Source organism: Eleutherodactylus coqui, chromosome 4 (assembly GCF_035609145.1).
Source record: "Eleutherodactylus coqui strain aEleCoq1 chromosome 4, aEleCoq1.hap1, whole genome shotgun sequence".
Taxonomy (NCBI): domain Eukaryota; kingdom Metazoa; phylum Chordata; class Amphibia; order Anura; family Eleutherodactylidae; genus Eleutherodactylus; species Eleutherodactylus coqui.
Window position 1 is genome coordinate 260145468 of NC_089840.1, and position 18903 is coordinate 260164370.

The window sequence follows — 18903 nt, forward strand, 5'->3', positions numbered from 1 at the left end:
CTATCTATCTATCTATCTATCTATCTATCTATCTATCTATCTATCTATCTATCTATCTATCTATCTATCTATCTATCTCAGTAATGCCAATATGTATCACTTTAGTTTTTTTGTGCTGGTTGCATTTCTCCTGTCTGCCTGATGGTGGCATTAGTGAGCCTCCTTAGATTCAGGTTCCATTAAATTCCACTATAAGGAGAATGCAACGTGCATCTAGTATCTGGCAGCAGCACACTTCAGACCACAGCAAACAAGGGTACTTGTGAGTGCTGGCATTGACACCCCGGTGCCAGGGAACCTCTGCAGATCAGATCTGTCCATGGTGCTGATCAGGATGTAGCAGCAGCCTTACACACAATAGGACCCCTGCATGAAGCACTGAAGAGCTGAGTCTCCATCTGGGGTGTGAGGCTTGTTCTGGACATCTCTCCCTTCTATGTCCAGGAGATAGGGAATGCTATCTTCACCTCTGCATCAATGTTTCACTGGAACAAGTGGAAGAAAAGGATGGGGGCAAATACTTCCTCCAAAAGACCAGTGTTTGATGAGAAGGAGGATGGTGAGTACAAAGAGGGGTGTAGTATATGCACTACATGTCTCATTTTTTTTCTATTCTATACCTTACTTTTACACTTCTGTTTAAGTTGCAAATCCAGTTGCAAATGTTTATTATAAAGGAGGGTAACATCTGCGGGAGTCAACTTTCTTGAGTTTGGATAGATGCTCTATTAATAGTGTTACTCTGTATCATTGTCGCCTAGTACACAGGTGCAATAGCAGCGCAGCTGGTATGTGTGTGTGCTTAGTATTTGCTAAATATTTAATAGTCATAACGTAACAGATTTGGAATATTAGCTACAAATGTAGCAGGGCTGAGTTTGTAAATAGGCACAGCTCTTATCATCATCTGTGGTTTTAAATAATACTGAAGGTAAATACACTGCAACCCCAAAGAGTAAAGAAGACGCACCCCGCTTTACTACAACTGTATGTACATGGGCAGTGGAAGCAGCTAGGGCTTATTATTGAGACGCTTTAGGACATTTGTCTGTGTCTACCTATGTATGTGTGTGTGTATGTATATATATATGTGTGTGTATATATATATATATATATATATATATATATATATATATATATATATATATAGCATAGAATTCTGCTTATGTAAAGAACTATTTTAGAATATCTTATTTCTATTACACAATCACCAGCAATTACATTTCGCTCTTCGGGCAATTGTTATAATATATTTATATATTTATTCAAATTTTGCCCCTCTTAAAGCACCCACAGTATATTAGTGAAGTAAAATATAAATACTTCAGTTTTCCTTTCCTATCAAGTTTTTAAATTAGTGTAGCCAAAACTGCTGAAACTACTGTGCAAGGTTATCCCAGATATATACGCTATCCTACTAAAACTATTTGGACCCCGCAATCAGTAGAATGGTCATGTCTTATTAGCGTGTCACAGACCCAAACCATGCTATATAACATGCAGACCCTTGGAGGAGTCAGCCATAGTTTGTGACCGAAACTGCACTCTATTGGATATTCGGGTTATGCCGCTGCACGCAAACTTTCCATCAGGAAGAGCAATGTATCAGCCCATCCACAATGCTGTAAGGAGCATCATCAGTTGAGCGATGGAAGGACGTTCTATGGAGTGATGAATCGCACTAATCCATCTTCAAATCAAATGGACGTATCAGGGTGTGGAGGATTCTGGAGAACGAGTTTTGCCTTAGTTTTAACAATCAGTTTACGGAAGGCGCTCCAATCAATGGATATTTTAGCAAATTGATAGTAGGAAGGGGGACTCACCTTGTGTGGAACACCCATCGGGTGACAGGCGTCCACACCGCCAGTCTAAGGGGGCCTTGCTTAATATCTATTAAACCAATACCTGGTGGCATCTTCAAGGAGGAAGCTCTCAGGATGAAGAATTACCTTGGTCGCATAAGCACAACAAAATGTAAAAAATTCCTGTGCTCCTGGTGAATGGATGTTGAGAATGTGAGCTATATATATATATATATTGCACTTACTTCATGCATCATACTTCGTACTTCGAAGAGTCCAGGACTGTAGGGGGGTAGAGTCCCTTGGATTATTAAGGATCTACTTATCTTGGAACTGACTCCTTTACACAGTAAGTGCATTTTATATATATATATATATATATATATATATATATATATATATATATATATATATATATATATATATATATGTATTATTCACATTTTCAACATCCATTCAGCAGGAACGCAGGGATTTTTATTATTTCGTTGTGTTTTGCCTGAGTGTGTTGTGCCAACAGTGAAGCATGTTAGAGGTTCCGTTATGGTCTGGGGATGTTTTACGTGGCATGGTCCCTGTCCGTTGGTCGTAGTGGCAAGAACCATGAACACGGAGGTGTGCCTTGCCATTCTAGACAATAATGTGCTGATGACAATGCGACAATGCTCTGGGAATGGTCAGCAATACTTCCAACAAGACAACACGCCTTGTCACAAATCCAACACTGTTTTACATTGGTTTGAGCATATGGATGTTCCATGATTGGACCGGCTGTACAGAGTCCCGACCTGAACCCTACTGAACATCTCTGGGATGAACTCGAACATCAGGTCAAGAAATATGAACAACGTGCATCTTCTTTGAGAGAACCCATCAGACATTTGCAGGATGAATAAATGGAAATACCAACTATAGTGTATCAGACGTTAATAGCAAGCATGCCATGGATAGTATGTGATGTCATTAGAGTCGAAGGAGCCTCACAAAGTGTTAACATATGGAAATAAATACTACTTTTGATTCTTGCTCAGGTGTCCAATTACTTTTGGTAGATTAGTATAAGAGGCCAGACATGCAGCTGTAGGGTGATGGGATGTATCACTGCAAAACCAGGCAACTTTACAGCTTGAGTCAGGCAAAGCTTGGTCACACTCTCCATTTGAGCTTTAATAGCAGTCCTATTGGCTGTCATCCAACTTTCTCCTAAGAGATTCCCTATGGCTCTGCTGCTACAATACGGCTCCATACAAGTCCAGTCAATAGTAAAACTTTCACATCACTTTTACAAATGTGATCCAGTGCAATTGAATGCCATATGACCTAATTCTTGCCTCTACTATTCTGTTTTAGCACAGTCACACTACTTCTTATAAGACAGGGGAGTAGGAAACTAAACCACCTTTTAATTAAGATGTCAAGATCTGTAATTAAACAAAATGCATGCTGGGAAATTTCTGTCTGAAGAAAATTGCAGCACCTTTGAGGAGTCAAGTATGCAATATAATAATAATATTTCTCAACTAGATTTGAATTCCAACAGAAAACCCTAAAATCAGCGTGGAATCTTTCCTTAGCATGTGAATAGGACTTAGAGACACTCCATTTTGCTTAAATATATTGCTTTTTGGATACAAAATCCGTACTGAATATCAGCAAAGTGGAAAACAGGCATTAGGGCTTCGTCAGATGGACGTATTTGCGCCTTGCAGAATTAATGTGTGTAATATGCAGAGAATAGAACTCATTAATGCCAGTGGGTTTGTTCTCATTAGTGATTCTTTTACTATCTTTCTGTGTATTGTGCAGCAAAGGTCCCCATAGAAGTCAACGGGAAGTGCGCAAATGTGCAATTCTGTGAATGATAGAACACACCGGGACCTCATTAGGCTAAATAGCCTTTTTAATCATGATGGGTTGGGTGCATAAAAAAAGCCTGTAGTGAATACGCATTAGCTTCAGTCAGTATTCATTTTTTGTGCGTATCCTGTTTTATATCAATTGTAACAAAAAATGGCATCGTTTGGGGCTTCAGGGCTCCTTCCCACGGACGGACTTGGAAATCCACTGCGTTGCCCGCAGCTATTAGGTTCTATTGAACCTAATAGCGCAATGCTTACGGTGCGGAATTCCACTGTGGAATTCCGCACCGTAAAATCACCCATCCTCACCCGCGGCATGCTCTATTTGCCGCGGGTATACGTGCGGACGGCTTCCATTGCAGTCAATGGAAGCCGTCCGTCATGCTATCTTCCGCTGTAGCACAGCGGAAGATAGTGTGAAACCGCTTCTCCGCCTACCGCCAGCCGCATCATATGACGCGGCCGGCGCGTCATGTGACGCTTTGGGCGTGTCATATGACGCTGCGGCGCGTCACGCGCTCTATTGCGCATGCACGCCAAAGCGTCATGCGGGACCTGGGACACCGGATCCGCAGGTAAGTAATGGGGTCTCTGGGGGGGGGGGGGCGCCGTGATGGGCTCCCCCGCGGAATTCCGCGACAGAGCCCGTCACGGCCGTGTGAAGCCGGCCTCAGGGTTTTTTCTGTGCATGTGAAAAACGCAGTGAACACGGATTCAAGATGAACATAAAAGACACATATACACACCAAATACACACGCAGTGGAAATGGTGCATTTTTCACAGACCAAAATTGCATACGCCCTTGTGAATGAGCCCAATAGGTCACTGTATAAGGCGACACCACATGTGTCACTATGGGGGACCTCAAATATGGTATTGTATATGGGGCCATTATACAGTCACGTGGATGAGGTTTTAGGGGGTAAGGTTGGTTTCAAATTTTTCCGTTTTTAAGCAAACTTTTTTTTGCTCGGCTCTAATTGTGAATCTATTTAAGAAAGAAGAACTATCTGCACTGCAGCCTCTTCATTCTACATCATAGTTTTGGTCCCTGGTATTAAAGCTCGACCCCATTTACTTGACTAGGACAGAGCTGCAGAAAGATAACATAACTGATGAATATAGTGTCATAGGCCAAAGCAAAGGCTGCTGGGCTCTCCCGAGTGCCTTTGCTTCTTCAAATAGCTAATAGATGTGGGTGTCAGAAGTCGGACATCAATAGATCATCAATTTTTAAGAATATACTTTATTTATCTATAAGCCTTTGAGACATAGCCAAGATACAAGCAAGTCTACTAATAACTAGAGATGAGCGAGCCTACTCGGCCACGCCCCTTTTTCGCCTGAGTACCGCGATTTTCGAGTACTTCAGTACTCGGGTGAAAAGATTCGGGGGCGCCGTGGGTGAGTGGGGGGTTGCAGCGGGGAGTGGGGGGGGGGAGAGGGAGAGAGAGAGGGCTCCCCCCTGTTCCCCGCTGCTACCCCCCGCGTCGCCACGCCTCCACCCACCCCCCGGCGCCCCCCGAATCTTTTCACCCGAGTACTAAAGTACTCGAAAATCGCGGTGCTCGATCGAGTAATTACTCGAAACGAGTAGGTTCGCTCATCTCTACTAATAACCTTAAAGGGGTGCTAACTTTTCAAACAACTTGTGATAATTAGCAAAACTGCTATGTACTTTACCTAAAGTGACATTTTTGTGCTGAAAAATCTCTCTAAATTGCCATCTCTCTTCCCCTGCTGTCTACTCTCTGTTAACTCTTGATTGACAAAGGGATGCTAGGCTAGCAGAGCAGGTGATGAGTCATCATACTCATTGAACTGTATGCAGAGAGCAGAGGGAGGGAGAGGCACACATAGAGAGCTGCAAGTAGAGCTAATGGTGAGATCTTCTGCTGCTTACACATACACATTGCTAAAGCTTTCTGTACACTCCTATAGGATGAGGTTATGTCTGTGTGTACGTGTAAGGCTGCCTGTCCACGGGCGTTATTTAATTGCGGCCGCGGTAAACTCAATGCACGCTTTCCATAGCTTTGCTATGGAAAGCACCACCCCCCTGTCCACGAGCGGAGAACCATTATGATTCTACGCTCGCTGCCCGCAATTCGCAGCATGCTGTGAATTGCCACGATTCTCCGCGGTCAGCCTATCTGTCAGATAGACTGACAGCGGAGATCCATCTGCCAGCTCCTGCTTCCGGGTAGCGGCTCCTGCGGCGGAGATCCGACGCAGGATACTGCAACGCCCGTGGACAGGCAGCCTTACAGATAGAAAGTAAGGATCTCTGTAATTCTCTGTGTACAGTCTGTAGAGCACAGCACTGAAGCAGCTCCTCCCACCAGCTCTGAGAGGATTAAGAATCAGATAGGCACACGACAAAGTGCAGAAAACTGCAGGATATAAGTCATACAATGGTCAAAAAAAGTGTTACTCCTCATGTACACACAGTAGCTATTCTGAAAAGTTATCTGAAAACTCAGGTACGCTTTAATATTTTTATGATGCCTTTCTGAGTTTGTATTTGTCAGATGCTTCATTCTTATGTACTATAATGTGTCTCAAGCTCCATCAGCCAGAGAGCACTGCATGAAACATCTCCATCGTAGTACATCCAGCTTAAATGCTGCTGGAGGGAACACACTGAAAGCCTTAATGACTAATTGGATTAGTCATCTATGTGTGTAACAGTAATGGATTAGGTAAAATCTTGCATGTGCATTTTACAATGTTAACCTAGGAAATGGTTAGTCAGCATGCCTTCACCTCGCCTGTTATTGAGTATTTAGCCATTAAATGTCGTTAAATGTAACTTGAAAATGGGGTAGCAGATCAACGGTTAAAGAGGTTGCTCAATTGTAAACTACTGATGGCTAATTTGCAGAATAGGCCATCAACAATAGATTATTGCGGGTGCACTGTCTGGAATCCCCACCAATCAGCTGTCATGGGGCCACTGTGATTGTACACTGAGCAGAAAGCACACAGCTCCATTCCCACTGCAGTGGCTCAGCTTGGTATTACACAAAACGTTCCTATTAAAGTCATTCCCTTGCAATACCAAGCCTGGCCACTACAGTGGGAACAAAGCTGTTCTTCCTGCAGAAATCAGCTGAGTAAATGAGTGCACTGGCCTGGCAAAGAACTGATCGGCTGGGAACCTGCACAACTTACCCTTGACAATCTAGTATTGATAGCCTATTCTTAAAGACAGGCCATCAGTAGTTTACAAGTAACATAGTATTCATATGGGATCCATGAGGCCTGTACAGGTACAACATGGATCCATAGGAGTTTATAAATGCTGCATGTAAGATCCATACTGCTCGTGTACAGTACATGAGCCCTGAGGCTATTATTGCAGTTGCCTCTGCAATAGCTATAATATTGTATCCATATCCTACAAAGTTCATTGACTTTCATTGACTCCATTCATCGCATATGACGCGTCTGTGATACGCGGTAAAACACAGTCATGGGCATAAACACTTATACCTACACGTTTTAGTGTGTTAGTTCACATTTCTGTATTGTGTGCGCGCATTTCGGTGACGCAAAAAAACGGAACCATACTCTACCTTTTTGCGCATTTTCTCACCAAAGGTTCTCATAGATGTCAATGGGGAAATTTCTGCATAGGAGCTGTATACGGGAAAATGTTGGATACTTTTAAACTAAGTACAAAATTGAAAGACTAGATTTGAAGTGCTTGAAATAATCCATTTTTATGGTACTTATATTCTGGTGCACGCTGGTGATAGAGGATGACGTGACCGCTGTGCCAAGCATTCTGATGGTCTGTGTGTAGCCTCATGTGATGTTGGACTAATGAGAGCTCCTAAGATGAACATCTTGACTCCTCAGTGTCAAATGTGACTCTAGCTCTCTGTAAAATCATTATTTTCCTTCTGCTTCAGTGAAACGGATAGGTAAAAGGTGTTCTGCTCTTTGACAGAGTACTTTACAGCACAGACGAACATACAGTGGGTTTAGAAATTCCTCAGACCCTTTCACTTTCTTATATTTTATGTTAGGCCTTGTGCAAATTAAAAAAAAATAAATTACATTTTCTCCACATCATTCTGCACTCAATACCCCATAATGACAAAAAGTGAGAACAGAACGATAGGTTTTACACTTTTTTAAAAATATATAAAGATTTCTAACATTTTGCGTTGACCTAAGGGTTCACACCCGATACTCAGTACTTAGTCGAAGCACCTTTGTAAGCAATTACAGCCTTCAGTCTTAGGTATGATGCCACAAGGTTAGTCCAACTGGATTTGGGGATTGTGTCAAGCTGTGTCAGATTGGATGGGGGCTGTCTGTGGACAGACATTTTCAGGTCTCTCCAGAGACGTTCAGTTGGGTTCAAGTCAGCTCTCTGGGTGGGTCACTCAAGGACATTCGCAGAGTTGTCCCTAAGCCACTCTTGTGTTGTCTTGGGTGTGTGCTTAGGGTTGTTGTCTTGTTAGAAGGTGAACCTTCCGTCCTGAGGTCCTCTGCTCTCTGGATCAGGTTTTCATTAAGAATATCTCTGTAGTTTGCTTCTTTCAGCTTTCCATCAGCCCACCCCCACAGCATGAGGCTGCCTCTACCAGGCTTCACTGTAGGGATTGTATTGGGCAGGTGATGAGCGGCACCTGGCTTCCTCCACATAGAACACTTAAGGCCCTTTTAGACACAATGATTTTTGCTCAAAAATCACTGAAAACCATCTTTTGAGCGATAATCATTGTGTATAATTGCACTGAAATCATGGAGTTTTTGTTAAGCCGTCGCTGATCTTTCAGCATGCTAAAAGATCAGCGATCAGTTATCAGGAATTCACAGCAGGATACAGCTGATACTATTGTTTCAGCTGTTTCCAGCTCCCTGAAGACAGGCGGGGTATGAAGAACGCAGCTGTCCAGCTGTGTTCTGCATACCTCGCTCGGAGCACTCGCCTGTATAACAACCAGGCTCTCCGAGCAGAGAACAGCTGGATGTGGAAGACAAGCAGCGCCGCTTGTCTTCTGCATCGCCCGCTCAGAGCGCTCGGCTGTATAACAGCTAGGTGCTCAGAGCGGGTAACAGCTGGATGCAGAAGACAAGCAGCCCCGCTTGTCTTCTGCATCCCCCGCTCAGAGCGCTCGGCTGTATACCAGCACTCTGAGTGGGGAACACCTGGATGCAGAAGACAAACGGGGCCACTCCGCAACGTTTGAGCGATCACCTTGCACTGCAAAAAAAGCAAACAACGATTATCACTCAAAAATCGCTCAAGGGATTTTTTGAGCGATAATCGTTGTGTCTAAACCAGGCTTTAGAATTGCAGCCAAAAAGTTCAATCTTGGTTTCCTCAGACCAAAAAAATCTTGTGTCTTACAGTCTGAGAGTCCTTTAGGTGTTTTTTGGTAACCTCCAGGCAGCTTTCATGTGTCTTTTACTGAGGAGAGGCTTCTTTTTGACTACAATACCATAAAGGCCAGATTGGTCGAGTCCTGCAGTAATGGTTGACCTTCTGGAAGTTTCTCCCATCTGCACACAGGATCTTTCAAGCTCAGCCAGAGTGACCATTGGGTTCTTCGTCATCTCTCTTACCAAGGCCCTTCTCCCTAAGCTACTTAGTTTAATGGGTTGGCCAGCTCTAGGAAGAGCCCTGGTTGTTCCAAACTTCTTCCACTTTAGAATTATGAAGGCCCCTGGGCTCTTGGAAACTTTCAGTGCAGCAGAAATTTTTTTCATAGCCTTCTCTTCGCACAATCCTGTTTCTGAGGCTTACAGGCAGTTATTTCATCCCCATGGCTTGGTTTTGGCTCTGATATGCATTGTGAGCTGTAAGATGTTATATAGACAGGAAGATATCTTTAAAAATTATGTCCCGTCAACTGATCGGTGAGGATCCCCAACAACGTATCCATGCCAAGCAATTGTTAATGACAACCTGAATACAGGTCATCAATAGTTCTGTTCCAGAAAACTCATTTAACATATTATGATATCTTAATTACAATGTACTACAATGTTGTACATAGTTATCTCAATGTGCTAGTCATGCTAACGATTCCTACATCTGTACTTCATCCTGTTTTACAATCCTTGCAACTGTGTCTAAATGCGCAATGTAGAAATCTCGACTAATTATCAACGTTTTACAAAAATATTAGTGTCTCTACTTATATAATGTAACCTGATATGTAGCATAGGATGCAGGCCAGGATATAAAGTGCTTGACCAGGCTGGTCATGTGACTGATGACACATAGAACAGTAGTGTCCAATCTTTTGGCATCTCTTGGCCACATTGGTCTCTACTAGAGATGAGTGAACGTACTCGACCGAGCTTGATACTTGTTCGAGTATTAGCGTGTTCGAGATGCTTGTTACTCGTGACGAGTACCATGCGATGTTCGAGTTACTTTCACTTTCATCTCTGAGACGTTAGCACACTTTTCTGGCCAATAGAAAGGCAGGGAAGGCATTACAACTTCCCCCTGCGACGTTCAAGCCCTATACCACCCCCCTGCAGTGAGTGGCTGGCGAGATCAGGTGTCACCCGAGTATAAAAATCGGCCCCTCCCGCGGCTCGCCACAGATTTATTCTGACATAGAGGAGGGAAAGTGCTGTTGGTGCCGGAGCTGCTATAGGGAGAGTGTTAGGAGTATTTTAGGCTTCAAGAACCCCAACGGTCCTTCTTAGGGCCACATCTAACCGTGTGCAGTAGTGTGGAGGCTGCTTTTTGCAGTGTTGCACTTTTTTTTTTTTTTGTATATCGGCCGTCCAGGGCCAGTAGTGGTGGTGAGGCAGGGACAGAAGACATATATTTATTGAATATAGGCAGTGGGCCTTTCCAAAAACATTTGGGAAAAAAAATCTATTTGGGCTGCCTGTGACTGTCCTCAGTGTACTGGGTCTGTGCTGGGTGTAGTTGTCCTCCTAATTCATACGCAGCCAGCTAAGTGTTACAGCAGGCGTGCGCAAAATTATTTCCTGGCTCTGTGTTGGCTGTTACATCACCGCTGTATTCCAGTCCACAGTGCAACAGTCTGCAGTTATTTTACATACTCCAGGGCCAGTTGTGGTGAGGCAGGGACAGAAGACATATATTTATTGAATATAGGCAGTGGGCCTTTCCAAAAACATTTGGGAAAAAAAATCTATTTGGGCTGCCTGTGACTGTCCTCAGTGTACTGGGTCTGTGCTGGGTGTAGTTGTCCTCCTAATTCATACGCAGCCAGCTAAGTGTTACAGCAGGCTTGCGCAAAATTATTTCCTGGCTCTGCTGTGCGTTTGGTAAGCGAAGTCAGCCTCCAACCACAGGCCAATAAGCGGCACATTTAATTACAGCAATCTGTTTCTACACTACTGGTAATACACCATGCTGAGGGGTAGGGGTAGGCCTAGAGGACGTGGACGCGGGCGAGGACGCGGAGGCCCAAGTCAGGGTGTGGGCACAGGCCGAGCCAGTGCGGTGGCCAGGGATAGAGGCAGGGCCAGACCGAATAATCCACCAACTGGTTCCCAAAGCGCCCCCTCGCGCCATGCCACCCTGCAGAGGTCAAGGTGCTCTACGGTGTGGCAGTTTTTCACAGAGACGACTGACGACCGACGAACAGTGGTGTGCAACCTATGTCGCGCCAAGATCAGCTGGGGAGCCACCACCACCAGCATGCGCAGGCAAATGATGGCCAAGCACCCCACAAGGTGGGACGAAGGCCGTTCACCGCCTCCGGTTTGCACCACTGCCTCTCCCCCTGTGCCCCAACCTGCCACTGAGATCCAACCCCCCTCTCAGGACACAGGCACTACCGTCTCCTGGCCTGCACCCACACCCTCACCTCCGCTGTCCTCGGCCCCATCCAGCAATGTCTCTCAGCGCAGCGTCCAGACGTCGCTAGTCACAAGTACGCCGCCACGCACCCGCACGCTCAAGCGTTAAACGTGCACATTGCCAAATTGATCAGCCTGAAGATGCTGCCGTATAGGCTTGTGGAAACGGAGGCTTTCAAAAGCATGATGGCGGCGGCGGCCCCGCGCTACTCGGTTCCCAGTTGCCACTACTTTTCCCGATGTGCCGTCCCAGCCATGCACGACCACGTCTCCCGCAACATTGTACGCGCCCTCACCAACGCGGTTACTGCCAAGGTCCACTTAACAACGGACACGTGGACAAGCACAGGCGGGCAGGGCCACTATATCTCTCTGACGGCACATTGGGTGAATTTAGTGGAGGCTGGGACCGAGTCAGAGCCTGGGACCGCTCACGTCCTACCCACCCCCAGAATTGCGGGCCCCAGCTCGGTGCTGGTATCTGCGGCGGTGTATGCTTCCTCCACTAAACCACCCTCCTCCTCCTCCTCCTCCAACGCAACCTCTGTCTCGCAATCAAGATGTGTGAGCAGCAGCACGTCGCCAGCAGTCGGTGTCGCGCGGCGTGGCAGCACAGCGGTGGGCAAGCGTCAGCAGGCCGTGCTGAAACTACTCAGCTTAGGAGAGAAGAGGCACACGGCCCACGAACTGCTGCAGGGTCTGACAGAGCAGACCGACCGCTGGCTTGCGCCGCTGAGCCTCCAACCGGGCATGGTCGTGTGTGACAACGGCTGTAACCTGGTGGTGGCTCTGCAGCTCGGCAGCCTCCTGTACGTGCCATGCCTAGCCCACGTCTTTAATTTGGTGGTTCAATGCTTTCTGAAAAGCTACCCACGCTTGTCAGACCTGCTCGGAAAGGTGCGCCGCCTCTGCGCACATTTCCGCAAGTCCCACACGGACGCTGCCACCCTGCGCACCCTGCAACATCGGTTTAATCTGCCAGTGCACCGACTGCTGTGCGACGTGCCCACACAGTGGAACTCTACGCTCCACATGTTGGCCAGGCTTTATGAGCAGCGTAGAGCTATAGTGGAATACCAACTCCAACATGGGCGGCGTAGTGGGAGTCAGCTTCCTCAATTCTTTACAGAAGAGTGGGCCTGGTTGGCAGACATCTGCCAGGTCCTTGGAAACTTTGAGGAGTCTACCCAGATGGTGAGCGGGGATGCTGCAATCATTAGCATCACCATTCCTCTGCTATGCCTCTTGAGAAGTTCCCTGCAAAGCATAAAGGCAGACGCTTTGCACTCGGAAACGGAGGCGTGGGAAGACAGTATGTCGCTGGATAGTCAGAGCACCCTCATGTCTATATCTCATTGAGGAGGAGGAGGAGGGGGAGGAGCATGAGGAGGAGGGGGAAGAGACAGCTTGGCCCACTGCTGATGGTACACATGCTGCTTGCCTGTCATCCTTTCAGCATGTATGGCCTGAGGAGGAGGAGGATCCTGAAAGTGATCTTCCTAGTGGGGACAGCCATGTGTTGCGTACAGGTACCCTGGCACAAATGGCTGACTTCATGTTAGGATGCCTTTCTCGTGACCCTCGCGTTACACGCATTCTGGCCACTACGGATTACTGGGTGTACACACTGCTCGACCCACGGTATAAGGAGAACCTTTCCACTCTCATTCCCGAAGAGGAAAGGGGTCCGAGAATGATGCTATACCACAGGGCGCTGGTGGACAAACTGATGGTAAACTTCCCATCCGACAGCGCTAGTGGCAGAAGGCGCAGTTCCAAAGGCCAGGTAGCAGGGGAGGCGCAGAGATCAGGCAGCATGTACAGCGCAGGCAGGGGAACATTCTCCAAGGCCTTTGCCAGCTTTATGGCTCCCCAGCAAGACTGTGTCACTGCTCCCCAGTCAAGGCTGAGTTGGCGGGAGCACTGTAAAAGGATGGTGAGGGAGTACGTAGCCGATCGCACGACCGTCCTCGGTGACGCCTCTGCCCCCTACAACTACTGGGTGTCGAAGCTGGACACGTGGCCTGAACTCGCGCTCTATGCCCTGGAGGTGCTTGCTTGTCCTGCGGCTAGCGTCTTGTCAGAGAGGGTGTTTAGTGCGGCTGGGGGAATCATCATGGATAAGCGTACCCGCCTGTCAATCGACAGTGCCGACAGGCTTACACTCATCAACATGAACAAAGCCTGGATTTCCCCAGACTTCTCTTCTTCACCAGCGGACAGCAGCGATACCTAAGCAATACGTAGGCTGCACCCGCGGATGGAAGCATCGTTCTCTATCACCATCAAAAACGGGGACATTTTTGCTTCATCAATCTGTGCATAATATTCCTCCTCCTCCTCCTGAAACCTCACATAATCACGCCGAACGGGCAATTTTTCTTAGGCCCACAAGGCTCAGTCATATAATTTTTCTAAACAATTTTTATACGTTTCAATGCTCATTAAAGCGTTGAAACTTGCACCTGAACCAATTTTTATTTTAACTAGGCTGCCTCCAGGCCTAGTTACCAATTAAGCCACATTAACCAAAGCGATTAATGGGTTTCACCTGCCCTCTTGGTTGGGCATGGGCAATTTTTCTGAGGTACATTAGTACTGTTGGTATACCAATTTTTTGGGGCCCTCGCCTACAGTGTAATCCAATTAATTTTTTGCCCACCTGCATTACAGCTGACGTTACATCAGTTGTGTTGGGCACTGCAATGGGATATATTTATGTACCGCCGGTGGGTTCCAGGGAGCCACCCATGCCGTGGGTCCACACAGAGTTGTAACTGCATGTGTCCACTTCTAAAGAACCGCAGTCTGACTGGGGCATGCAGTGTGGGCTGAAGCCCACTTGCATTAAACATGACATTACCTCAGCTGTGATGGGCAATGCAATGGGATATATTTATGTACCTCCGGTGGCTTCCTGGCACCCACCTATGCTGTCGGTCCACACGGAGTTGTAACTACATGTGTCCACTTCTAAAGAACCCCAGTCTGACTGGGGCATGCAGTGTGGGCCGAAGCCCACCTGCATTTAATCGGACATTACCTCAGCTGTGATGGGCACTGCAATGGGATAGATTAATGTACAGCCGGTGGGTTCCAGGGAGCCACCCATGCTGTGGGTGCACACGGAATTCCCATTGCGGAGTTGTACCTGCCTGTGACTATTTATAAAAAAACGCGGTCTGACTGGGGCATGCAGACACCTTGACAGAATGAATAGTGTGTGGCACATAGGTTCCCCATTGCTATGCCCACATGTGCAGCTCCTGATGGCGGTGGCACAGGATAATATTTCTCATTGCTTCTGTACAGCATTGTGGGCTATCGCCCCGCCCCTTTTAAAGAGGGTCGCAGCCTAGCTGTGTCAACCCTCTGCAGTGTGTGCCTGCGGTTCCTCTGGCAGATGCACTTATAAATAGACATGAGGGTGGTGTGGCATGAGTGCAGCTGAAGGCTGCGCAGCGACACTTTGGTGTGCGCTGTGGACACTGCGTCGTGCGTGGGGGTGGGGGGTTGGGCAGCATGTAACCCAGGAGAAGTGGCAGCGGAGTGTCATGCAGGCAGTGATTGTGCTTTGTTGGAGGTAGTGTGGTGCTTAGCTAAGGTATGCATTGCTAATGAGGGCTTTTCAGAAGTAAAAGTTGTTGGGGGGGAGCCCAGTCTTGCCGCTATTGTGGCTTAATAGTGGGACCTGGGAACTTGAGATGCAGCCCAACATGTAGCCCCTCGCCTGCCCTATCCGTTGCTGCGTCGTTCCCATCACTTTCTTAAATTGCCCCGATTTTCACAAATGGAAACCTTAGCGAGCATCGGCGATATACAAAAATGCTCGAGTCGCCCATTGACTTCAATGGGGTTCGTTACTTGAAACGAACCCTCGAGCATCGCGATAATTTCGTCCCGAGTAACGAGCACCCGAGCATTTTGGTGCTCGCTCATCTCTAGTCTCTACACAACTTCACAGTCCTCCAAACAACCTCCATGATCCTCCAAATAAGCCCCCACTGCCGCCAGGACATATCGACTCCAGTGCCTGCTTCTGAATGCAAGCCTGACACAGAACCCTGTCCAGGATCACAAGCAGTTCGCGTCCATAGGTCAATTTCTGACACCAGGGGTGGGACACACAGCATAATTTGGCCAAGATGACCACCTCGATACTGGATAGGAGTGGTCAGACTTGGGAGGCATACTGGACCCAGAGCGACTGAGTGACTCAGTGACAGTCACAGAGCTGCAAGTGCCGCTCAGTGCCTCATCATCTGTATGAGCCTGTTTGTGATTGGAAGCCCAGAGCCTGTGGCCCCACCTCCTCACCCGGCGCGGTTCCCCTCTCCCTTTTGGGTCGCAGGTTCGACACCCCTGTCATACAAGGAGGTTACAGCGAGAGTAAATGGTAGACAGATTTTGCATTGGATACTCTACGGTACTGTAGGTTTACTTTAATTGTATCTGTAAAAACTTTACCTCACCCACGCTTGTGGCATACATACAGAAATAATTTGTGATGAAACCATGAGAGAATTGTTAGGCTTTATGACTTTCATTAAATATTAAACAAGTTTAATATTCCATGTCACTTGTTGTAATGATGTGCAAAATCTAATTTGTTTTATATACATAATTACAAGCCGCTTATATAATATTCTTTTTTTTAGCTCTTTTGGTGTAGTGTATGAGATTCTTAAATGGCCATTATTCATTTTCTGCTATGTTATTAGTATGTGTGAACCTTTTCTACCAGTACGACTCTCATTGTTTTAGATTTTCTACATGGGTAATCGATTCCAATAGGTCCTGTTAACTTTAACCCCTTAATGACATGGCCTATTTTGGCGTTGAGGACCAAACGATTTTTGGTATTTTTCCATCTCCATTTTTCAAAAGCCATAACTTTTTTATTTTTCCGTCGACGCGGCCGTATAAGGGCTTGTGCTTTGCATGGCGAGCTGTAGTTTTTATCCGTGCCACTTTTGGGTACATAGACTATATCGTAAAACTTTTATAATTTTTTTTTTATGATAACAGGGAGAGAAAACGCATCAATTCTGCGATAGCGTTAATCATGGAGCATAAATGACACACTAAATTTTTTCTGCGGGTCGGTACGGTTACAACGATACCAAAATTATTATTTTTTTTTTAGGTTTTTACACTTTTTTGCAATAAAAACCCTTTTTTTTTGGAAATCTTTTTTTTTTCTCTATAGCTGCATTCAAAGTCCTGTAACTTTTTTATTTTTCTATGTACGGAGCTCTATAAGGGCTTATTTTTTGTGAGTCGAGCAGTTTTTATTGGTACCATTTTGGGGAATGTACGGCTTTTTTGATCACTTTTATTGCATTTTTTGGGAGGCAAATACTAAAAATTAGCATTTTGCCTCTGTTTTTTAGCGTTTTTTTTAACGCTTTTTGCCATACAAAATAAAAAGCATGTTCAACTTTTTGTACACATCAGTACGGACGCGTCAATACCAAATATGTGGGGTTTTAATATTTTTTTACCTTTTTTTATGCTAATATTAGAAAAAGCACAAAAAAGAGGGTTTTTTTACATTTTTTTTAAACATTTTTCTTTTCTTTTTTTTACACTATTTGAGTCCCTCTGAGGGACTTACATCACTGCACTTATTATCTCTGTGATAAGGCATGGCAGAGCTACTGCCCTGCCATGCCTTATCGCTTATACAGCGATTATAGGCATTGGCACTACAGGACGCCAGTGTCTGGCATCCTGTTGCCATGGCGATAGGCCGGGCTCTCGCGATAACATCGCGAGAGCTGGCCGGAGACACAGAGGGAGCACGCTCCCTCTGTGAACTCTTTCCCTGCCACGATCTACTTAGATTGCGGCAGGGAAGGGGTTAACAGAGGGGGGCGTATCTCCAATGCCCGCCCGCTGTTACAGTGGGACGCCGGCTGTGACTGAAATACTAACTGCAGGAACTCTTAACCAGTGAACATACTGGCACACTTGATGGCCAGCTTACAGGAAGTATAAACCATGCTTAAGGGGCCGGTTTAAGTACTGTCAAATAGAGATTGACAGGGCTGAAAGACAACCCAGTCAGCCAATCAGCACTGGTACCAGAGAGAGAAGTTATTCTCTTGGTGTCCAGGGTGGAATGGCACGGTGCATGTGCCACCCGCTGCATCACATGGTGCAGAGCTGCCATGTTGACCTCAACCCTACCAGTCCGGATAACCTGGAAGTAACGGCACTACCGCCGCTGATGGGGAGTTGTAAAAGACCATAAGTGATTAAAATATGGATTAAAATATGGAAGTATGAAAGACATGGTGTTGAAGATTGCATACACTTGTCTGATTGTGTACTTGTTAACGGGGGATTTCAAGCTCTGTATAAGAAATCATTGAACAACAGCAAATCCCAATTTACCAGACCCCAAAATAGAGGCATTTTGGTGTAAGAGCAGGAATTGTAACAAAACCAAATTATCCCCTGCCCTCCTGCCTAATGCTCCTAAACCAGTCTTGTGGGCTTCTCATTATGAGGATTTAATGAGGTCTTCATAGATGGAAATAGGAAAATCGGCAATGCTTTGATGTTAAATGACCAATCCATTTAATTGATGTTCCTCTCTTTTTCTGGGAACACTATCAAGATTTTGTTTTCTATTGAGGTAGAGCCGACTAATATGCCAGTCTCCAGATTTTATCCATTTCTAAAGGACAAGTTGAGCTGTGTTTGTAAGCAGGACAACGACCGTATTTTGCTAGGATGCCGCTAAGACTCCGAGCCTCGCTGGTTCATTTGGGAACTGAAATGTCAAGTTGTCAAGTTCCTGCTGCCAGACAGTAGAGGAAACACAATGGCAGAGTTAGTTTTGTATCACATCACATAAAAGGATACTGGCCAAAGCTTTCCCCAAGGAAAAAAACTTATATTTAGGGTGACGTTTTCTCTAGAGGTGCAGGTAACAAGTTTATGGTAAGAATTTGTTAAAGAATCATCTCTATGAAATCTGTCTGCAACTGCTCCTATGGAAACCTGGATCATTGATCAACATCAGATATCTGTTGACCCTATATGTGATTTTGCATGGACCATTTTTCAGATTTTTTTCTCCTTTTTTTGCATGCAACTATATCGTTCCTGTAAATTTTGGCAAAAGTTTCGGCAGAGAAAACTCTAAAACTTATGTGCACGAAGCCTAAAAAGTACTATAACTGACCATGAAAATGGCTACTGATTGTCTTTATGGATTTGCTGCTAGAGATGAGCGAGCACACTCGCTAAGGACAATTACTCGATCGAGCATTGCCCTTATTCGAGTACCTGCCCACTCGGAAGAAAAGGTTTGGCTGCCGGCATGGGTGAGCTTTGAGTTGCGGCAGTGAGCAGAGGGGAGCAGGGGGGGAGAGAGGGAGAGAGAGATCTCCCCTCCGTTCCTCCCCGCTCTCCC

At 46.0% G+C, this 18903-nt stretch overlaps 1 protein-coding gene across 1 annotated transcript in view; it reads left to right on the top strand.

Moving 5' to 3' along the window:
• The first annotated feature begins 224 nt into the window (after window positions 1-224).
• STK32C (serine/threonine kinase 32C) overlaps window positions 225-18903 on the top strand; it is a 272100-nt gene continuing 253421 nt past the window's right edge. The window contains exon 1 of the mRNA XM_066598847.1: window positions 225-559. Coding sequence (XP_066454944.1) covers window positions 478-559 — 82 coding nt within the window. The 5' untranslated portion in view covers window positions 225-477. The remainder of the gene's footprint in view (window positions 560-18903) is intronic.